Below are 21,391 nucleotides of genomic sequence, written 5' to 3'. Positions count from 1 at the left end.
GTCCTTGTGCCAAAGCCTGTGGACTGCCATAAACTGGAAATCATCGATGGAAGGGGAAGTTCATCATGTGCTATTAGAGAGTCCAAGCCCCGATGAAGCGAAAGCACGAATTAAAGTTCTCTCTGGATGTTTACCATTCACATAAAGGCTGTTCTTCTCCACGGTGTAGGGTCCGAGCGTGGTGATGCCCTTTGTCATGCCGCTCAGCTCATGATAGAGCTTCACTCTGTCAAACGTGGCGACTGTGGAGTTGTTTTTGTAGCTGCAGACTGCATTGATCCCGGTATCCTTATTATTCGCAGACCTAGAGAATCACAGGGGTGCTTTAGGGCACGGCTGACATGGACGGAAAATCACCAGCCTTATTTATGTTACTGCAAAAGCTGGCGATTGAGAAACCCAGCCACAATCAGTCTTCATTCACAATCAAAACAGCTGCATTGCAGAGTTGGGGGGGAGGGTTAATTCACAGAACCAATAATAAAATGAAATCATGAAGGTTTAAGGGGGTGATTTGAACATTAATATACAGGAGCCAAGGCAGGAAGAATTAAGTCATAAAGACACATGGGCAGATCTCAGGTGGGGGAAACGTGGGTTATAAAGAATTATGCTGCTTTACAACCAGCTGGGGTCTTGGCCCAATTAGTGTCTGTCAAGAGAATGGAACCACCCCTACAACAGAACTCTTACCTAAATGCCATCACTTCGCATCCAGTGTAGACCGGGCCAATGCTGCTGTTTCTGAGCAGAGGCTCAATCTGTCAAAGAAAAGATCATTTCCTGAGTCTGACACACGTCTGGGGGGAGAAGAGGGGTGTGCAAAGGGGAGAGCACAAGAGCCAACAAATGAAACAGGTCGGGCAGCGTGTGTCTGTCAGACTTACATAATACAGTATTGTTTTCTCTGTAGAATTGAATTTGCGGGAACCCGGTGTCCCCAGGTCTGTGGTGTAGCGGAGGTTGGTCAAGGTGAAGTTCAGTGTGAAATGCCCAGCTGTTGGACTTTGGGAGGTAGTGAGACTCAGAGCTGTGATATAGAAGAGAAAGGATCGTAACATAGCAACATACAAAGCTGTCTGCACCCTCACATGCATCCGAGGAAGTGGGTATTCACCCACGAAAGCTCATGCTCCAATACGTCTGTTAGTCTATAAGGTGCCACAGGACTCTTTGCTGCTTTTACAGATCCAGACTAACACGGCTACCCCTCTGATACTTGCACCCTCAAAGACACCCCCAGTCCCAACAGAACAATCCACTCCTACAGTGCTAATTTTCCTGCGTTAGCTTTAATATGAATTAATTTGATAAAACACTTACTCGGTCCAAGAAGTGCTTCATTGTATTCTGGAAAGGAACAGAGATCATCATTAAGAAACAGAGCTATGGACAGAGAGACTAAAAAATGAAAGAGGAACATACAACAGATAACTCAGGAATGGACCGCCAGAAGCCAAGCGCTGCAGATGTGTATCTATCAAATAAGTATCTCTGTTGCTTAAGAATGGCTGCATTTTACTATAATCTCAAAGAACAGCAACTCGGGGATAAAAGCTATGTGTACTATTGGGATAAAATGTTCAAAAATACCTAAGTGACTTAGAAGACTAAATCCCAGTGATTGTCACTGGGACCTAGTCTCTTACATCACTCAAGTCACTTTTAAAAATGGGACTTAAGCTAAAAATTTTAGAAGTGCCTGTAGGACTCAGAAGCCTAAATCCTGCCAATCCATGGGACTTGGTCTCCTAAGTCATTTAAGTGTTTGTGACCATTTTACCCATGTTCTTAAATAAGACCCTGATTCAGCAAAACTATTAAGCTCATGTTCATCTTTAAGCACATGTTATTCCATAAACATCAATGGGACACTTCTGTGCTTAAAGTTAAGCACGTGCTTAAATGCCCTACGGAATGGGAGCCTAAGGCCCAAGCAGGCCATCTCCCAGTTTCCTGTATTTTCCATGTCCCCTTTCCATCTCCTGGGGAATTTCTCTTGTCCTACTATGGCAGTTGTCACCCCAATGAAGGAGTGTTTCCATGGAGTGCAAGGAAATCAGCTGTTTTCTGAGCTCACAAAGTCTGGACTGACTTCTCTGCTGTGTGGATGTCATTTTGTCCTGTACATTTTTCTGAAGTTTCATCTTTTTTATTCATGCGCGTTAAACCAAGGAGCGATGTGAGCGCTCCCTGGAGGTGTGAGACCATCATCCGATTACCATTGACATAGAGGCTCTTGTTATCCAGGTTGTATTGCCCTAACGTGGTGATGTCCTTCGTCATGCTGCTCAGCTCCCGGTAAACCTTCACTCTGTCCAACTTGGGCGCTGTGGCCTCATTCCTGTAGCTGCACAAGGCATCTACTCCGGTGTCATCCCTGTTCTTCACCGACCTAGGGAATCAGACGTTACGAAGATTTCTGTTAGTTAGTGCCATTGTCTGTATTCGCTCTTCAATATGATATTAAAAAGAACCACTAAACGGAAGCCGGACTATCCAGAGGGACAGGATAATTGTTTGAATTTGGGTTTAATGGAAGCTTATGGAAATATCACAATATAATTATGAAAGTAATTTTATGAAAAAAGGGTATCTAAGAAATCATAGCAGCTTTCACTGTAATGACGCTGGTTCCCAGGTACTAAATGCTGGACACTGGTGGTAGTTAGATACATGGATATTTTAAATATTAGAAAAAATGGAAAGGGAAAGGAACTATACATTAAGTATCAGAGGGGTAGCCGTGTTAGTCTGAATCTGTAAAAAGCAACAGAGGGTCCTGTGACACCTTTGAGACTAACAGAAGTACTGGGAGCATAAGCTTTCGTGGGTAAGAACCTCACTTCTTCAGATGCAAGTAATGGAAATCTCCAGAGGCAGGTATATGTCAGTGTGGAGATAACGAGGTTAGTTCAATCAGGGAGGGTGAGGTGCTCTGCTAGCAGCTGAGGTGTGAACACCAAGGGAGGAGAAACTGCTTCTGTAGTTGGATAGCCATTCACAGTCTTTGTTTAATCCTGATCTGATGGTGTCAAATTTGCAAATGAACTGGTGCTCAGCAGTTTCTCTTTGGAGTCTGGTCCTGAAGTTTTTTTGCTGTAAGATGGCTACCTTTACATCTGCTATTGTGTGGCCAGGGAGGTTGAAGTGTTCTCCTACAGGTTTTTGTATATTGCCATTCCTGATATCTGACTTGTGTCCATTATATACATTGTTAGTTATTAGCGTGTCCATCGAACGTACATGAAGCCCTACGCTGTAGCGGAATTGAAGAAGTATACCCTCCTTACCTAAATGCCATCACTTTGCATCCAGTGTAGACCGGGCCAATGCTGCTGTTTCTGAGCAGAGGCTCAATCTGTCAAAGAAAAGATCATTTCCTGAGTCTGACACACGTCTGGGGGGAGAAGAGGGGTGTGCAAAGGGGAGAGCACAAGAGCTAATAAATGAAACAGGCCGGGCAGCGTGTGTCTGTCAGACTTACATAATACAGTATTGTTTTCTCTGTAGAATTGAATTTGCGGGAACCCGGTGTCCCCAGGTCTGTGGTGTAGCGGAGGTTGGTCAAGGTGAAGTTCAGTGTGAAATGCCCAGCTGTTGGACTTTGGGGGGTAGTTGGGCTCAGAGCTGTGATACAGAAGAGAAAGGATCATAACATAGCAACATACAAAGCCTTCTGCACCCTCAAAGACACCCTCAATCCCAACAGATCTCTACCCTTTTACAGGGCTTTTGAGAATTCCTTCCCCACTAATTTTCCTTTGATAGCTCTAATGTGAATTAATTTGTTAAAACACTTACTTGGTCCAAGAAGTGCTTCGTTGTATTCTGGAAAGGAACAGAGATTATCATTAAGAAACAGGGCTTTGGACAGAGAGACTAAAAAATGAAAGAGGATCAGACAACAGATAACTCAGGAATGGACCGCCAGAAGCCAAGCGCTGTAGATGTGTATCTATCGAATAAGTAACCCTGTTGCTTAAGAATGGCTATATTTTACTATAATTTCAAAAAACTGCAACTCGGGGATAAAAGCTATGTGTACTATTGGGATAAAATGTTCTAAAATACCTAAGTGACTTAGGAGACTAAATCCCAGATACTGTCACTGGGACGTAGTCTCCTACATCGCTCAAGTCACTTTTAAAAATGGGACTTAATGTAAAAATTTTAGAAGTGCCTGTAGGACTCAGAAGCCTAAATCCTGCCAATCCATGGGACTTGATCTCCTCAGTTACTTGAGTGTTTGTGACCATTTTACCCATGTTCTTAAATAAGACCCTGATTCAGCAAAGCACTTAGGCTCTTGCTCATCTTTAAGCACGTGTTATTCCATACACATCAATGGGGCACTTCTGTGCTTAAAGTTAAGGACGTGCTTAAATGCCCTGCGGAATGGGAGCCTAAGGCCCAAGCAGGCCATCTCCCACTTTCCTGTATTTTCCACGTCCCCTTTCCATCTCCTGGGGAATTTCTCTTGTCCTACTATGGCAGTTGTCACCCCAATGAAGGAGTGTTTCCATGGAGTGCAAGGAAATCAGCTGTTTTCTGAGCTCACAAATATTTTACTCAAGTCTGGACTGACTTCTCTGCTGTGTGGATGTCATTTTGTCCTGTACATTTTTCCAGAGTTTCATCTTTTTTATTCATGCGTGTTAAACCAAGGAGCGATGTGAGCGCTCCCTGGAGGTGTGAGACCATCATCCGATTACCATTGACATAGAGGCTCTTGTTATCCAGGTTGTATTGCCCTAACGTGGTGATGTCCTTCGTCATGCTGCTCAGCTCTCGGTAAACCTTCACTCTGTCCAACTTGGGCGCTGTGGCCTCATTCCTGTAGCTGCACAAGGCATCTACCCCAGTGTCATCCCTGTTCTTCACTGACCTAGGGAATCAGACGTTACAAAGATTTCTGTTAGTTAGTGCCATTGTCTGTGTTCACTCCTCAATATGATATTAAAAAGAACCGCTAAACAGAAACCGGACTATCCAGAGGGACAGGATAATTGTTTGAATTTGGGTTTAAAGGAAGCTTATGGAAATATCACAATATAATTATGAAAGCAATGTTATGAAAAAAAGGGTATCTAAGAAATCATAGCAGCTTTCACTGTAATGACTCTGGTTCCCAGGTACTAAATGCCGGACACTGGTGGTAGTTAGATACATGGATATTTTAAATATTAGGGAAAGTGGAAAGGGAAAGGAACTATACATTGTTAGTGATTAGCCTGTCCAGCGAACGTACATGAAGCCCTACACTGTAGCGGAATTGAAGTATACCCTCCTTACCTAAATGCCATCACTTCGCATCCAGTGTAGACCGGGCCAATGCTGCTGTTTCTGAGCAGAGGCTCAATCTGTCAAAGAAAAGATCATTTCCTGAGTCTGACACACGTCTGGGGGGAGAAGAGGGGTGTGCAAAGGGGAGAGCACAAGAGCCAACAAATGAAACAGGCCGGGCAGCGTGTGTCTGTCAGACTTACATAATACAGTATTGTTTTCTGTGTAGAATTGAATTTACGGGAACCCGGTGTCCCCAGGTCTGTGGTGTAGCGGAGGTTGGTCAAGGTGAAGTTCAGTGTGAAATGCCCAGCTGTTGGACTTTGAGGGGTAGTTGGGCTCAGAGCTGTGATATAGAAGAGAAAAGATCATAACATAGCAACATACCAAGCCTTCTGCACCCTCAAAGACACCCTCAGTCCCAACAGTACACTACACTAGTACAGTGCTAATTTCCCTGCATTAGCTTTAATGTGAATTAATTTGTTAAAACACTTACTTGGTCCAAGAAGTGCTTCGTTGTATTCTGGAAAGGAAGAGAGATTATCATTAAGAAACAGGGCTTTGGACAGAGAGAATAAAAAATGAAAGAGGATCATACAACAGTTAACTCAGGAATGGACCGCCAGAAGCCAAGTGCTGTAGATGTGTATCTATCGAATAAGTAACCCCGTTGCTTAAGAATGGTTGTATTTTACTATAATCTCAAAGACTGCAACTCGGGGATAAAAGCTATGTGTACTATTGGGATAAAATGCTCAAAAATACCTAAGTGACTTAGGAGACTAAATCCCAGATATTGTCACTGGGACCTAGTCTCCTACATTGCTCAAGTCACTTTTAAAAATGGGACTTAATGTAAAAATTTTAGAAGTGCCTGTAGGACTCAGAAACCTAAATCCTGCCAGTCCATGGGACTTGGTCTCCTCAGTTACTTAAGTGTTTGTGACCATTTTACCCATGTTCTTAAATAAGCCCTGATTCAGCAAAGCTCTTAGGCTCATGCTCATCTTTAAGCACGTGTTATTCGATAAATGTCAATGGGACACTTCTGTGCTTAAAGTTAAGCACGTGCTTAAATGCCCTGCGGAATGGAAGCCTAAGGCCCAAGCAGGCCATCTCCCAGTTTCCTGTATTTTCCACGTCCCCTTTCCACCTCCTGGGGAATTTCTCTTGTCCTACTATGGCAGTTGTCACCCCAAGGAAGGAGTGTTTCCATGGAGTGCAAGGAAATAGCTGTTTTCTGAGCTCACAAATATTTTACTCAAGTCTGGACTGACTTCTCAGCGGTGTGGATGTCATTATTTCCTGTAGATTTTTCAGCTGTTTCATCTTTTTTATTCATGCGTGTTAAACCAAGGAGCGATGTGAGCGCTCCCTGGAGGTGTGAGACCATCATCCGATTACCATTGACATAGAGGCTCTTGTTATCCAGGTTGTATTGCCCTAATGTGGTGATGTCCTTCGTCATGCTGCTCAGCTCCCGGTAAACCTTCACTCTGTCCAACTTGGGCGCTGTGGCCTCATTCCTGTAGCTGCACAAGGCATCTACCCCGGTGTCATCCCTGTTCTTCACCGACCTAGGGAATCAGACGTTACGAAGATTTCTGTTAGTTAGTGCCATTGTCTGTGTTCACTCCTCAATATGATATTAAAAAGAACCGCTAAACAGAAACCGGACTATCCAGAGGGACAGGATAATTGTTTGAATTTGGGTTTAAAGGAAGCTTATGGAAATATCACAATATAATTATGAAAGCAATGTTATGAAAAAAAGGGTATCTAAGAAATCATAGCAGCTTTCACTGTAATGACGCTGGTTCCCAGGTACTAAATGCCGGACACTGGTGGTAGTTAGGTATATGGATATTTTAAATATTAGGGAAAGTGGAAAGGGAAAGGAACTATACATTGTTAGTGATTAGCCTGTCCAGCGAACGTACATGAAGCCCTACACTGTAGCGGAATTGAAGTATACCCTCCTTACCTAAATGCCATCACTTCGCATCCAGTGTAGACCGGGCCAATGCTGCTGTTTCTGAGCAGAGGCTCAATCTGTCAAAGAAAAGATCATTTCCTGAGTCTGACACACGTCTGGGGGGAGAAGAGGGGTGTGCAAAGGGGAGAGCACAAGAGCCAACAAATGAAACAGGCCGGGCAGCGTGTGTCTGTCAGACTTACATAATACAGTATTGTTTTCTGTGTAGAATTGAATTTACGGGAACCCGGTGTCCCCAGGTCTGTGGTGTAGCGGAGGTTGGTCAAGGTGAAGTTCAGTGTGAAATGCCCAGCTGTTGGACTTTGAGGGGTAGTTGGGCTCAGAGCTGTGATATAGAAGAGAAAAGATCATAACATAGCAACATACCAAGCCTTCTGCACCCTCAAAGACACCCTCAGTCCCAACAGTACACTACACTAGTACAGTGCTAATTTCCCTGCATTAGCTTTAATGTGAATTAATTTGTTAAAACACTTACTTGGTCCAAGAAGTGCTTCGTTGTATTCTGGAAAGGAAGAGAGATTATCATTAAGAAACAGGGCTTTGGACAGAGAGAATAAAAAATGAAAGAGGATCATACAACAGATAACTCAGGAATGGACCGCCAGAAGCCAAGTGCTGTAGATGTGTATCTATCGAATAAGTAACCCCGTTGCTTAAGAATGGTTGTATTTTACTATAATCTCAAAGACTGCAACTCGGGGATAAAAGCTATGTGTACTATTGGGATAAAATGCTCAAAAATACCTAAGTGACTTAGGAGACTAAATCCCAGATATTGTCACTGGGACCTAGTCTCCTACATTGCTCAAGTCACTTTTAAAAATGGGACTTAATGTAAAAATTTTAGAAGTGCCTGTAGGACTCAGAAACCTAAATCCTGCCAGTCCATGGGACTTGGTCTCCTCAGTTACTTAAGTGTTTGTGACCATTTTACCCATGTTCTTAAATAAGCCCTGATTCAGCAAAGCTCTTAGGCTCATGCTCATCTTTAAGCACGTGTTATTCGATAAATGTCAATGGGACACTTCTGTGCTTAAAGTTAAGCACGTGCTTAAATGCCCTGCGGAATGGAAGCCTAAGGCCCAAGCAGGCCATCTCCCAGTTTCCTGTATTTTCCACGTCCCCTTTCCACCTCCTGGGGAATTTCTCTTGTCCTACTATGGCAGTTGTCACCCCAAGGAAGGAGTGTTTCCATGGAGTGCAAGGAAATAGCTGTTTTCTGAGCTCACAAATATTTTACTCAAGTCTGGACTGACTTCTCAGCGGTGTGGATGTCATTATTTCCTGTAGATTTTTCAGCTGTTTCATCTTTTTTATTCATGCGTGTTAAACCAAGGAGCGATGTGAGCGCTCCCTGGAGGTGTGAGACCATCATCCGATTACCATTGACATAGAGGCTCTTGTTATCCAGGTTGTATTGCCCTAATGTGGTGATGTCCTTCGTCATGCTGCTCAGCTCCCGGTAAACCTTCACTCTGTCCAACTTGGGCGCTGTGGCCTCATTCCTGTAGCTGCACAAGGCATCTACCCCGGTGTCATCCCTGTTCTTCACCGACCTAGGGAATCAGACGTTACGAAGATTTCTGTTAGTTAGTGCCATTGTCTGTATTCGCTCCTCAATATGATATTAAAAAGAACCACTAAACGGAAGCCGGACTATCCAGAGGGACAGGATAATTGTTTGAATTTGGGTTTAAAGGAAGCTTATGGAAATATCACAATATAATTATGAAAGTAATTTTATGAAAAAAGGGTATCTAAGAAATCATAGCAGCTTTCACTGTAATGACTCTGGTTCCCAGGTACTAAATGCCGGACACTGGTGGTAGTTAGGTATATGGATATTTTAAATATTAGGGAAAATGGAAAGGGAAAGGAACTATACATTGTTAGTGATTAGCGTGTCCAGCGAACGTACATGAAGCCCTACGCTGTAGCGGAATTGAAGTATACCCTCCTTACCTAAATGCCATCACTTTGCATCCAGTGTAGACCGGGCCAATGCTGCTGTTTCTGAGCAGAGGCTCAATCTGTCAAAGAAAAGATCATTTCCTGAGTCTGACACACGTCTGGGGGGAGAAGAGGGGTGTGCAAAGGGGAGAGCACAAGAGCCAACAAATGAAACAGGCCGGGCAGCGTGTGTCTGTCAGACTTACATAATACAGTATTGTTTTCTGTGTAGAATTGAATTTACGGGAACCCGGTGTCCCCAGGTCTGTGGTGTAGCGGAGGTTGGTCAAGGTGAAGTTCAGTGTGAAATGCCCAGCTGTTGGACTTTGAGGGGTAGTTGGGCTCAGAGCTGTGATATAGAAGAGAAAAGATCATAACATAGCAACATACCAAGCCTTCTGCACCCTCAAAGACACCCTCAGTCCCAACAGTACACTACACTAGTACAGTGCTAATTTCCCTGCATTAGCTTTAATGTGAATTAATTTGTTAAAACACTTACTTGGTCCAAGAAGTGCTTCGTTGTATTCTGGAAAGGAAGAGAGATTATCATTAAGAAACAGGGCTTTGGACAGAGAGAATAAAAAATGAAAGAGGATCATACAACAGTTAACTCAGGAATGGACCGCCAGAAGCCAAGTGCTGTAGATGTGTATCTATCGAATAAGTAACCCCGTTGCTTAAGAATGGTTGTATTTTACTATAATCTCAAAGACTGCAACTCGGGGATAAAAGCTATGTGTACTATTGGGATAAAATGCTCAAAAATACCTAAGTGACTTAGGAGACTAAATCCCAGATATTGTCACTGGGACCTAGTCTCCTACATTGCTCAAGTCACTTTTAAAAATGGGACTTAATGTAAAAATTTTAGAAGTGCCTGTAGGACTCAGAAACCTAAATCCTGCCAGTCCATGGGACTTGGTCTCCTCAGTTACTTAAGTGTTTGTGACCATTTTACCCATGTTCTTAAATAAGCCCTGATTCAGCAAAGCTCTTAGGCTCATGCTCATCTTTAAGCACGTGTTATTCGATAAATGTCAATGGGACACTTCTGTGCTTAAAGTTAAGCACGTGCTTAAATGCCCTGCGGAATGGAAGCCTAAGGCCCAAGCAGGCCATCTCCCACTTTCCTGTATTTTCCACGTCCCCTTTCCACCTCCTGGGGAATTTCTCTTGTCCTACTATGGCAGTTGTCACCCCAAGGAAGGAGTGTTTCCATGGAGTGCAAGGAAATAGCTGTTTTCTGAGCTCACAAATATTTTACTCAAGTCTGGACTGACTTCTCAGCGGTGTGGATGTCATTATTTCCTGTAGATTTTTCAGCTGTTTCATCTTTTTTATTCATGCGTGTTAAACCAAGGAGCGATGTGAGCGCTCCCTGGAGGTGTGAGACCATCATCCGATTACCATTGACATAGAGGCTCTTGTTATCCAGGTTGTATTGCCCTAATGTGGTGATGTCCTTCGTCATGCTGCTCAGCTCCCGGTAAACCTTCACTCTGTCCAACTTGGGCGCTGTGGCCTCATTCCTGTAGCTGCACAAGGCATCTACCCCGGTGTCATCCCTGTTCTTCACCGACCTAGGGAATCAGACGTTACGAAGATTTCTGTTAGTTAGTGCCATTGTCTGTATTCGCTCCTCAATATGATATTAAAAAGAACCACTAAACGGAAGCCGGACTATCCAGAGGGACAGGATAATTGTTTGAATTTGGGTTTAAAGGAAGCTTATGGAAATATCACAATATAATTATGAAAGCAATGTTATGAAAAAAAGGGTATCTAAGAAATCATAGCAGCTTTCACTGTAATGACTCTGGTTCCCAGGTACTAAATGCCGGACACTGGTGGTAGTTAGATACATGGATATTTTAAATATTAGGGAAAGTGGAAAGGGAAAGGAACTATACATTGTTAGTGATTAGCGTGTCCAGCGAACGTACATGAAGCCCTACGCTGTAGCGGAATTGAAGAAATATACCCTCCTTACCTAAATGCCATCACTTCGCATCCAGTGTAGACCGGGCCAATGCTGCTGTTTCTGAGCAGAGGCTCAATCTGTCAAAGAAAAGATCATTTCCTGAGTCTGACACACGTCTGGGGGGAGAAGAGGGGTGTGCAAAGGGGAGAGCACAAGAGCCAACAAATGAAACAGGCCGGGCAGCGTGTGTCTGTCAGACTTACATAATACAGTATTGTTTTCTCTGTAGAATTGAATTTACGGGAACCCGGTGTCCCCAGGTCTGTGGTGTAGCGGAGGTTGGTCAAGGTGAAGTTCAGTGTGAAATGCCCAGCTGTTGGACTTTGGGGGGTAGTTGGGCTCAGAGCTGTGATATAGAAGAGAAAGGATCGTAACATAGCAACATACAAAGCCTTCTGCACCCTCAAAGACACCCTCAGTCCCAACAGAACTCTACCCTTCTACAGGGCTTTTGAGAATTCCTTCCCCACTAATTTTCCTTTGATAGCTCTAATGTGAATCAATTTGTTAAAACACTTACTTGGTCCAAGAAGTGCTTCGTTGTATTCTGGAAAGGAACAGAGATTATCATTAAGAAACAGGGTTATGGACTGAGACACTAAAAAATGAAAGAAGATCATAAAAGAGAGAACTCAGGAATGGAGCGCCAGAAGCCAAGCGCTGAAGATTCCAGTGCTGCTTCACAGCTCTTGGGAATTGATTGGTGTGTAAGGTAGAAGGCTAATGGCCGCAGTGTAATGGCTTGGATGTAAAGCCACTGCAGGTGTGTAAATTAATGAGATGCAATGTACACATAAACAGAGCACACAGGGTATGGAAGAGACTGCGCACAGTGGATGTACTTGTATGTATACAGTGAATTGTGCTTTTTCGATTCTTAACACCCTGCCTGCGACAGCAGTGAACAGCAATGGGCCATTAGTTGTTTACCATTGACGTAGAGACTGCTGTTGTCCAGGTTGTAAGGACCTAATTTAGTGATGTCTCCTGTCTTGTTGCTCAGCTCGTGGTAAACCTTCGCTCTGTCGAACTTGGGTCTGGTGGAGTCATTTCGGTAGGTGCAGAGGGCATCGACGTGCGTGCCGTCGCCATTTTCCACAGGGCTAGGGACAACAGGACAAGTACGTTTCACGTGATTTTTTTTTCTATCCATTTATAACATGGGAAAATTTTAAAAAGCTTCAGGAAAAAAAACCAATCTGCTCTTTTTGGAGATGAAATAAAATGCTAGGTAAGGAAGCTATGCGATTGCCGACATCTTAAATCTGTCGACCGCTTTGTGAGAGAGAAATCCGGTCCTGGACCCATTTCCCTGCCTCACTCCCAACCTGCCCTCCCCCCACCCCGAATGGTTGGTTCTCAATGCGGTTCCTGCCCAAAGACCATCAGGTAAAATCCTCTGAAATCAGCAGCATGTTAAGTCTTCAGGAAAATAACAAAGTAGAGAAGGTTTGTTTTCCCCTCACCAAGCTAACATTAACAAGGATAGATTAACATATTAGTTGTTGATCTAAGGTACTTATTGGGCCCTCATTCCTCTAATATCCAAGAGCCTCACACTTTTAATGTATTTATCCTCACAAGACCGCTGGAAGGAGCAGCAGTTGTATTATCCCAATATGGTAATCTCGGAGCCTGGATCCTTACCTGTAAGCCGTCACTTCACATCTTATATAATCTGGGCCGATGCTGCTGCTTCCAAATATTGGGTTGAGCTGGCAAAGAGAGGATGTCATTAGTCTGTCGTACTGCTGATAGCACCAGATACCCCAAACTGCCCGGAAAGGCTGTGAGCCAGTCCTACTTACCAAAGAGATCAAGGCTTTCTCAGTAGCCTTGAACCGGGCAGAATGAGGAGATCCCAGTTGTGCATCATATTTGAAATTGGTTATGGTGAAGTTCACTGTGAAATGTTCAATTGCTGGAGCGGGGGTTGAGATTGGCAAAACAGCTGCAAAAAATGAAATAGCAGAATGAAAAATCAATGATCTCACCCCTACAGACACACTGGAACACATCTCTAATTCCACAGACCCATGTTTACGCAAACCGCAATTCGGATTTTATTTCCCCTCCGTCACCCCCAAGGGTATTGCGGACAGTTCTCCTTAGAGGGCCAATTCCATTCCATTGTGAGCCGACTCACAGTTCTAGACAAGCTCTATTCACCGCCTGTCTTGTATTAAACTTTGAAAGTTTGTATCTTTCCCATTTTTTCATTAAGGATCATTCTGAACTATACTCACTTGGCAGAGCTGGTGCTTCGTTATAACCTGGAATGAGAAGGGAAAATGATTAGAGGGCAACTAGACAGGTGGGGAGGGAAAAAAGAGACAAGTAGATGCAAGGATGGTCCAGAATGAGCGGTAAAGAAAACTGTTAAGAAATCAGCTGGTTACCATTGACATAGAGGCTGTCCTTGTCCAGGGTGTAGGGGCCGAGCTTGGTGATGCCATTTGTCTTGTTGCGGATTTCATGGTAAACACCCACTCGGTCAAACGGGGGAGCAGTGGAGTCGCGCCTGTAGGTGCAGACGGCATCTACCCCGGTGTCATTCCCAGCTCTCACCGGTCTACAATAGAAAAGCCAATGTCAGATTTGATCATGTGTTTAAACTGTTTGCTAATGATGAAGAGATATGTTTCACTCTGGGATCTCATTGTTACCATAAGATGGTAATTCATAAGTACACCTATTACTGGAATCTAAAATAATCCCCTTAACGATGTTCTACCAATCAATAATGTAAATAGGCCATTTATAAAGCTCTAACGATTCAGTATCCTCCAGAAACCTATGCTGACATTAACAAGTTCTTCTTCCAGCCACAGTGACAGAAGTATTGTAGGGCTTAATTATGGAAGTGGGAAATATTTCCGCTTTATTCTGATGCTAAACCAACTGATTGGAAATGTGTGCTCAGACTGTCGTGTTATAAATAAATGTCAGTGCCTGGATCCTTACCTGTAAGCCGTCACTTCACATCTTATATAATCTGGGCCGATGCTGCTGTTTCCAAATATTGGGTTGAGCTGGCAAAGAGAGGATGTCATTAGTCTGCCGTACTGCTAATAGCACCAGATACCCCAAACTGCGCAGAAAGGCTGTGAGCCAGTCATACTTACCAACGAGATCAAGGCTTTCTCAGTAGCATTGAACCGGGCAGACTGAGGAGATCCAAGTTGTGAATCATATTTGAAATTGGTTATGGTGAAGTTCACTGTGAAATGTTCAATTGCTGGAGCGGGGGTTGAGATTGGCAAAACAGCTGGAAAAAATGAAATAGCAGAATGAAAAATCAGTGAACTCACCCCTACAGACACACTGAAACACATCTCTAATTCCACAGATCCATGTTTATGCAAATCGCAAATGGGATTTTATGTCGTCCCCCCCACCACAAGGGTACTGTGGACAGTTCTCCTTAGAGGGTCAATTCCATTCCATTGTGAACAGACTCAGAGTTCTAGCCAAGCTCTATTCACCACCTGTTTTGTATTAAACTTTGAAAGTTTGTATCTTTCCCATTTTTTCATTAAGGATCATTCTGAACTATACTCACTTGGCAGAGCTGGTGCTTCGTTATAACCTGGAATGAGAAGGGAAAATGATTAGAGGGCAACTAGACAGGTGGGGAGGGAAAGAAGTGACAAATAGGATGGTCCAGAAAGAGCAGTAGGGCATAAAACCGTCACTGACTTTCTATGGTCTGTGGTTATTGTGGGGTTGGGACTCTTTCTTGCTATATGTGATCTTTAACATCCATCAAATATATCGCGTCTCTATTGTTACATCGGCACAATGAATTACATAGAACGGACAAGCTGTAAAGAAATCATCTGGTTACCATTGACATAGAGGCTGTCCTTGTCCAGGGTGTAGGGGCCAAGCTTGGTGATGCCATTTGTCTTGTTGCGGATTTCATGGTAAACACCCACTCTGTCAAACGGGGGAGCAGTGGAGTCGCGCCTGTAGGTGCAGACGGCATCTACCCCAGTGTCATTCCCAGCTCTCACCGGTCTACAATAGAAAAGACAATGTCAGATTTGATCATGTGTTTAAATTGTTTGCTGGTGACTGTCCAATGCCGAACAAAATGACAGCAAATGAACCTTCACATTGTAGTGTAATATGGTAATATCAGCCCCAGGATCCTTACCTGTAAGCCGTCACTTCACATCTTATATAATCTGGGCCGATGCTGCTGTTTCCAAATATTGGGTTGAGCTGGCAAAGAGAGGATGTCATTAGTCTGTCGTACTGCTGATAGCACCAGATACCCCAAACTGCGCAGAAAGGCTGTGAGCCAGTCATACTTACCAACGAGATCAAGGCTTTCTCAGTAGCATTGAACCGGGCAGAATGAGGAGATCCCAGTTGTGAATCATATTTGAAATTGGTTATGGTGAAGTTCACAGTGAAATGTTCAATTGCTGGAACGGGGGTTGAGATTGGCAAAACAGCTGCAAAAAATGAAATAGCAGAATGAAAAATCAATGATCTCAGCCCTTCAGACACACTGGAACACATCTCTAATTCCCCAGATCCATGTTTACGCAAATCGCAAATGGGATTTTATTTCCCCGACCCACCCCCAAGGGTACCGCGGACAGTTCTCCTTAGAGGGCCAATTCCATTCCATTGTGAGCAGACTCACAGTTCTAGACAAGCTCTATTCACCACCTGTCTTGTATTAAACTTTGAAAGTTTGTATCTTTCCCATTTTTTCATTAAGGATCATTCTGAACTATACTCACTTGGCAGAGCTGGTGCTTCATTATAACCTGGAATGAGAAGGGAAAATGATTAGAGGGCAGCTAGACAGGTGGGGAGGGAAGGAAGAGACAAGTAGATGCAAGGATGGTCCAGAATGAGCGGTAAAGAAAACTGTAAAGAAATCATCTGGTTACCATTGACGTAGAGGCTGTCCTTGTCCAGGGTGTAGGGGCCGAGCTTGGTGATGCCATTTGTCTTGTTGCGGATTTCATGGTAAACACCCACTCTGTCAAACGGGGGAGCAGTGGAGTCGCGCCTGTAGGTGCAGACGGCATCTACCCCTGTGTCATTCCCAGCTCTCACCGGTCTACAGTAGAAAAGCCAATGTCAGATTTGATCATGTGTTTAAATTGTTTGCTAATGATGAAGAGATATGTTTCACTCTGGGATCTCATTGTTACCATAAGATGGTAATTCATAAGTACACCTATTACTGGAATCTAAAATAATGCCCTTAATGGTGTTCTACCAATCAATAATGTAATTAAGCCATTTATGAAGCTCTAACCATTCAGTGTCCCTTAGAAACCTATGCTGACGTTAACACGTTCTGCTTCCAGCCACAGTGACAGAAGTATCGTAGGGCTTAATTATGCAAGAGGGAACTATTTACGATTTATTCTGATGCTAAACCAACTGATTGGAAATGTGTGCTCAGACTGTAGTGTTATAAATAAATGTCAGTTCCTGGATCCTTACCTGTAAGCCGTCACTTCACATCTTATATAATCTGGGCCGATGCTGCTGTTTCCAAATATTGGGTTGAGCTGGCAAAGAGAGGATGTCATTAGTCTGCCGTACTGCTGATAGCACCAGATACCCCAAACTGCCCGGAAAGGCTGTGAGCCAGTCCTACTTACCAACGAGATCAAGGCTTTCTCAGTAGCATTGAACAGGGCAGAATGAGGAGATCCCAGTTGTGAATCATATTTGAAATTGGTTATGGTGAAGTTCACTGTGAAATGTTCAATTGCTGGAGCGGGGGTTGAGACGGGCAAAACAGCTGCAAAAAATGAAATAGCAGAATGAAAAATCAATCATCTCACCCCTACAGACACACTGGAACACATCTCTAATTCCCCAGATCCATGTTTACGCAAATCGCAAATGGGATTTTATTTCCCGCCCTCACCACAAGGGTACTGCTGACAGTTCTCCTTAGAGGGCCAATTCCATTCCATTGTGAGCAGACTCACAGTTCTAGACAAGCTCTATTCACCGCCTGTCTTGTATTAAACTTTGAAAGTTTGTATCTTTCCCATTTTTTCATTAAGGATCATTCTGAACTATACTCACTTGGCAGAGCTGGTGCTTCGTTATAACCTGGAATGAGAAGGGAAAATGATTAGAGGGCAACTAGACAGGTGGGGAGGGAAAGAAGTGACAAATAGGATGGTCCAGAAAGAGCAGTAGGGCATAAAACCATCACTGACTTTCTATGGTCTGTGGTTATTGTGGGGCTGGGACTCTTTCTTGCTATATGTGATCTTTAACATCCATCAAATATATCGCGTCTCTATTGTTACATCGGTGCAATCAATTACACAGAAGGGACAAGATGTAAAGAAATCATCTGGTTACCATTGACATAGAGGCTGTCCTTGTCCAGGGTGTAGGGGCCCAGCTTGGTGATGCCAATTGTCTTGTTGCGGATTTCATGGTAAACACCCACTCTGTCAAACGGGGGAGCAGTGGAGTCGCGCCTGTAGGTGCAGACGGCATCTACCCCGGTGTCATTCCCAGCTCTCACCGGTCTACAATAGAAAAGACAATGTCAGATTTGATCATGTGTTTAAATTGTTTGCTGGTGACTGTCCAATGCCGAACAAAATGACAGCAAATGAACCTTCACATTGTAGTGTAATATGGTAATATCAGCCCCAGGATCCTTACCTGTAAGCCGTCACTTGACATCTTATATAATCTGGGCCGATGCTGCTGTTTCCAAATATAGGGTCGAGCTGGCAAAGAGAGGATGTCATTAGTCTGCCGTACTGCTGATAGCACCAGATACCCCAAACTGCCCGGAAAGGCTGTGAGCCAGTCCTACTTACCAAAGAGATCAAGGCTTTCTCAGTAGCATTGAACCGGGCAGAATGAGGAGATCCCAGTTGTGAATCATATTTGAAATTGGTTATGGTGAAGTTCACTGTGAAATGTTCAATTGCTGGAGCGGGGGTTGAGACTGGCAAAACAGCTGCAAAAAATGAAATAGCAGAATGAAAAATCAATGATCTCAGCCCTACAGACACACTGGAACACATCTCTAATTCCACAGATCCATGTTTACGCAAATCGCAAATGGGATTTTATTTCCCGCCCCCACCACAAGGGTACTGCCGACAGTTCTCCTTAGAGGGCCAATTCCATTCCATTGTGAGCAGACTCACAGTTCTAGACAAGCTCTATTCACCGCCTGTCTTGTATTAAACTTTGCAAGTTTGTATCTTTCCCATTTTTTCATTAAGAATCATTCTGAACTATACTCACTTGGCAGAGCTGGTGCTTCGTTATAACCTGGAATAAGAAGGGAAAATGATTAGAGGGCAACTAGACAGGTGGGGAGGGAAAGAAGAGACAAGTAGATGCAAGGATGGTCCAGAATGAGCGGTAAAGAAAACTGTTAAGAAATCATCTGGTTACCATTGACGTAGAGGCTGTCCTTGTCCAGGGTGTAGGGGCCGAGCTTGGTGATGCCATTTGTCGTGTTGCGGATTTCATGGTAAACACCCACTCTGTCAAACGGGGGAGCAGTGGAGTCGCGCCTGTAGGTGCAGATGGCATCTACCCCGGTGTCATTCCCAGCTCTCACCGGTCTACAATAGAAAAGACAATCTCAGATTTGTTCATGTGTTTAAATTGTTTGCTAATGATGAAGACATATGTTTCATTCTGGGATCTCATTGTTACCATAAGATGATAATTCATAAGTACACCTATTTCTGGAATCTAAAATAATCCCCTTAATGATGTTCTACCAATCAATAATGTAATTAAGCCATTTATGAAGCTCTAACCATTCAGTGTCCCTTAGAAACCTATGCTGACGTTAACACGTTCTGCTTCCAGCCACAGTGACAGAAGTATCGTAGGGCTTAATTATGCAAGAGGGAACTATTTACGATTTATTCTGATGCTAAACCAACTGATTGGAAATGTGTGCTCAGACTGTAGTGTTATAAATAAATGTCAGTTCCTGGATCCTTACCTGTAAGCCGTCACTTCACACCTTATATAATCTGGGCCGATGCTGCTGTTTCCAAATATAGGGTCGAGCTGGCAAAGAGAGGATGTCATTAGTCTGCCGTACTGCTGATAGCACCAGATACCCCAAACTGCCCGGAAAGGCTGTGAGCCAGTCCTACTTACCAACGAGATCAAGGCTTTCTCAGTAGCATTGAACCGGGCATAATGAGGAGATCCCAGTTGTGAATCATATTTGAAATTGGTTATGGTGAAGTTCACAGTGAAAGGTTCAATTGCTGGAACGGGGGTTGAGATTGGCAAAACAGCTGCAAAAAATGAAATAGCAGAATGAAAAATCAATGATCTCACCCCTACAGACACACTGGAACACATCTCTAATTCCACAGATCCATGTTTACGCAAATCGGAAATGGGATTTTATTTCCTCCACCCCACCCCCAAGGGTACTGCGGACAGTTCTCCTTAGAGGGCCAATTCCATTCCATTGTGAGCAGACTCACAGTTCTAGACAAGCTCTATTCACCGCCTGTCTTGTATTAAACTTTGCAAGTTTGTATCTTTCCCATTTTTTCATTAAGGATCATTCTGAACTATACTCACTTGGCAGAGCTGGTGCTTCGTTATAACCTGGAATGAGAAGGGAAAATGATTAGAGGGCAACTAGACAGGTGGGGAGGGAAAGAAGTGACAAATAGGATGGTCCAGAAAGAGCAGTAGGGCATAAAACCATCACTGACTTTCTATGGTCTGTGGTTATTGTGGGGCTGGGACTCTTTCTTGCTATATGTGATCTTTAACATCCATCAAATATATCGCGTCTCTATTGTTACATCGGTGCAATCAATTACACAGAAGGGACAAGATGTAAAGAAATCATCTGGTTACCATTGACATAGAGGCTGTCCTTGTCCAGGGTGTAGGGGCCCAGCTTGGTGATGCCAATTGTCTTGTTGCGGATTTCATGGTAAACACCCACTCTGTCAAACGGGGGAGCAGTGGAGTCGCGCCTGTAGGTGCAGACGGCATCTACCCCGGTGTCATTCCCAGCTCTCACCGGTCTACAATAGAAAAGACAATGTCAGATTTGATCATGTGTTTAAATTGTTTGCTGGTGACTGTCCAATGCCGAACAAAATGACAGCAAATGAACCTTCACATTGTAGTGTAATATGGTAATATCAGCCCCAGGATCCTTACCTGTAAGCCGTCACTTGACATCTTATATAATCTGGGCCGATGCTGCTGTTTCCAAATATAGGGTCGAGCTGGCAAAGAGAGGATGTCATTAGTCTGCCGTACTGCTGATAGCACCAGATACCCCAAACTGCCCGGAAAGGCTGTGAGCCAGTCCTACTTACCAAAGAGATCAAGGCTTTCTCAGTAGCATTGAACCGGGCAGAATGAGGAGATCCCAGTTGTGAATCATATTTGAAATTGGTTATGGTGAAGTTCACTGTGAAATGTTCAATTGCTGGAGCGGGGGTTGAGACTGGCAAAACAGCTGCAAAAAATGAAATAGCAGAATGAAAAATCAATGATCTCAGCCCTACAGACACACTGGAACACATCTCTAATTCCACAGATCCATGTTTACGCAAATCGCAAATGGGATTTTATTTCCCGCCCCCACCACAAGGGTACTGCCGACAGTTCTCCTTAGAGGGCCAATTCCATTCCATTGTGAGCAGACTCACAGTTCTAGACAAGCTCTATTCACCGCCTGTCTTGTATTAAACTTTGCAAGTTTGTATCTTTCCCATTTTTTCATTAAGAATCATTCTGAACTATACTCACTTGGCAGAGCTGGTGCTTCGTTATAACCTGGAATAAGAAGGGAAAATGATTAGAGGGCAACTAGACAGGTGGGGAGGGAAAGAAGAGACAAGTAGATGCAAGGATGGTCCAGAATGAGCGGTAAAGAAAACTGTTAAGAAATCATCTGGTTACCATTGACGTAGAGGCTGTCCTTGTCCAGGGTGTAGGGGCCGAGCTTGGTGATGCCATTTGTCGTGTTGCGGATTTCATGGTAAACACCCACTCTGTCAAACGGGGGAGCAGTGGAGTCGCGCCTGTAGGTGCAGATGGCATCTACCCCGGTGTCATTCCCAGCTCTCACCGGTCTACAATAGAAAAGACAATCTCAGATTTGTTCATGTGTTTAAATTGTTTGCTAATGATGAAGACAT

At 43.8% G+C, this 21,391-nt stretch overlaps 1 protein-coding gene across 1 annotated transcript in view; it reads right to left on the bottom strand.

Annotated features, from left to right (window-relative positions):
* MUC16 (mucin 16, cell surface associated) overlaps nt 1-21,391 on the bottom strand; it is a 132,922-nt gene that overhangs the window by 8,866 nt on the left and 102,665 nt on the right. The window contains exons 38-90 of the mRNA XM_054013927.1: nt 21,153-21,325; nt 21,000-21,026; nt 20,564-20,706; nt 20,403-20,470; nt 20,091-20,263; nt 19,806-19,832; nt 19,368-19,480; nt 19,207-19,274; nt 18,642-18,814; nt 18,489-18,515; nt 18,053-18,195; nt 17,892-17,959; nt 17,580-17,752; nt 17,295-17,321; nt 16,859-16,971; nt 16,698-16,765; nt 16,133-16,305; nt 15,980-16,006; nt 15,543-15,685; nt 15,382-15,449; nt 15,070-15,242; nt 14,785-14,811; nt 14,348-14,490; nt 14,187-14,254; nt 13,622-13,794; nt 13,469-13,495; nt 13,031-13,173; nt 12,870-12,937; nt 12,153-12,325; nt 11,743-11,769; nt 11,426-11,568; nt 11,232-11,299; nt 10,649-10,821; nt 9,741-9,767; nt 9,445-9,587; nt 9,251-9,318; nt 8,672-8,844; nt 7,764-7,790; nt 7,468-7,610; nt 7,274-7,341; nt 6,694-6,866; nt 5,786-5,812; nt 5,490-5,632; nt 5,296-5,363; nt 4,716-4,888; nt 3,805-3,831; nt 3,488-3,630; nt 3,294-3,361; nt 2,223-2,395; nt 1,324-1,350; nt 888-1,030; nt 694-761; nt 135-304 (exon numbers count right to left, since the gene is read on the bottom strand). Coding sequence (XP_053869902.1) covers nt 135-304; nt 694-761; nt 888-1,030; nt 1,324-1,350; nt 2,223-2,395; nt 3,294-3,361; nt 3,488-3,630; nt 3,805-3,831; nt 4,716-4,888; nt 5,296-5,363; nt 5,490-5,632; nt 5,786-5,812; nt 6,694-6,866; nt 7,274-7,341; nt 7,468-7,610; nt 7,764-7,790; nt 8,672-8,844; nt 9,251-9,318; nt 9,445-9,587; nt 9,741-9,767; nt 10,649-10,821; nt 11,232-11,299; nt 11,426-11,568; nt 11,743-11,769; nt 12,153-12,325; nt 12,870-12,937; nt 13,031-13,173; nt 13,469-13,495; nt 13,622-13,794; nt 14,187-14,254; nt 14,348-14,490; nt 14,785-14,811; nt 15,070-15,242; nt 15,382-15,449; nt 15,543-15,685; nt 15,980-16,006; nt 16,133-16,305; nt 16,698-16,765; nt 16,859-16,971; nt 17,295-17,321; nt 17,580-17,752; nt 17,892-17,959; nt 18,053-18,195; nt 18,489-18,515; nt 18,642-18,814; nt 19,207-19,274; nt 19,368-19,480; nt 19,806-19,832; nt 20,091-20,263; nt 20,403-20,470; nt 20,564-20,706; nt 21,000-21,026; nt 21,153-21,325 — 5,453 coding nt within the window. The remainder of the gene's footprint in view (nt 1-134; nt 305-693; nt 762-887; nt 1,031-1,323; nt 1,351-2,222; nt 2,396-3,293; nt 3,362-3,487; nt 3,631-3,804; nt 3,832-4,715; nt 4,889-5,295; nt 5,364-5,489; nt 5,633-5,785; nt 5,813-6,693; nt 6,867-7,273; nt 7,342-7,467; nt 7,611-7,763; nt 7,791-8,671; nt 8,845-9,250; nt 9,319-9,444; nt 9,588-9,740; nt 9,768-10,648; nt 10,822-11,231; nt 11,300-11,425; nt 11,569-11,742; nt 11,770-12,152; nt 12,326-12,869; nt 12,938-13,030; nt 13,174-13,468; nt 13,496-13,621; nt 13,795-14,186; nt 14,255-14,347; nt 14,491-14,784; nt 14,812-15,069; nt 15,243-15,381; nt 15,450-15,542; nt 15,686-15,979; nt 16,007-16,132; nt 16,306-16,697; nt 16,766-16,858; nt 16,972-17,294; nt 17,322-17,579; nt 17,753-17,891; nt 17,960-18,052; nt 18,196-18,488; nt 18,516-18,641; nt 18,815-19,206; nt 19,275-19,367; nt 19,481-19,805; nt 19,833-20,090; nt 20,264-20,402; nt 20,471-20,563; nt 20,707-20,999; nt 21,027-21,152; nt 21,326-21,391) is intronic.

This window comes from Malaclemys terrapin, chromosome 24 (assembly GCF_027887155.1).
Source record: "Malaclemys terrapin pileata isolate rMalTer1 chromosome 24, rMalTer1.hap1, whole genome shotgun sequence".
Taxonomy (NCBI): Eukaryota; Metazoa; Chordata; order Testudines; family Emydidae; genus Malaclemys; species Malaclemys terrapin.
The sequence above is the reverse complement of the archived record's forward strand: the minus strand, read 5'-3'. Positions and strand labels throughout refer to the sequence as shown.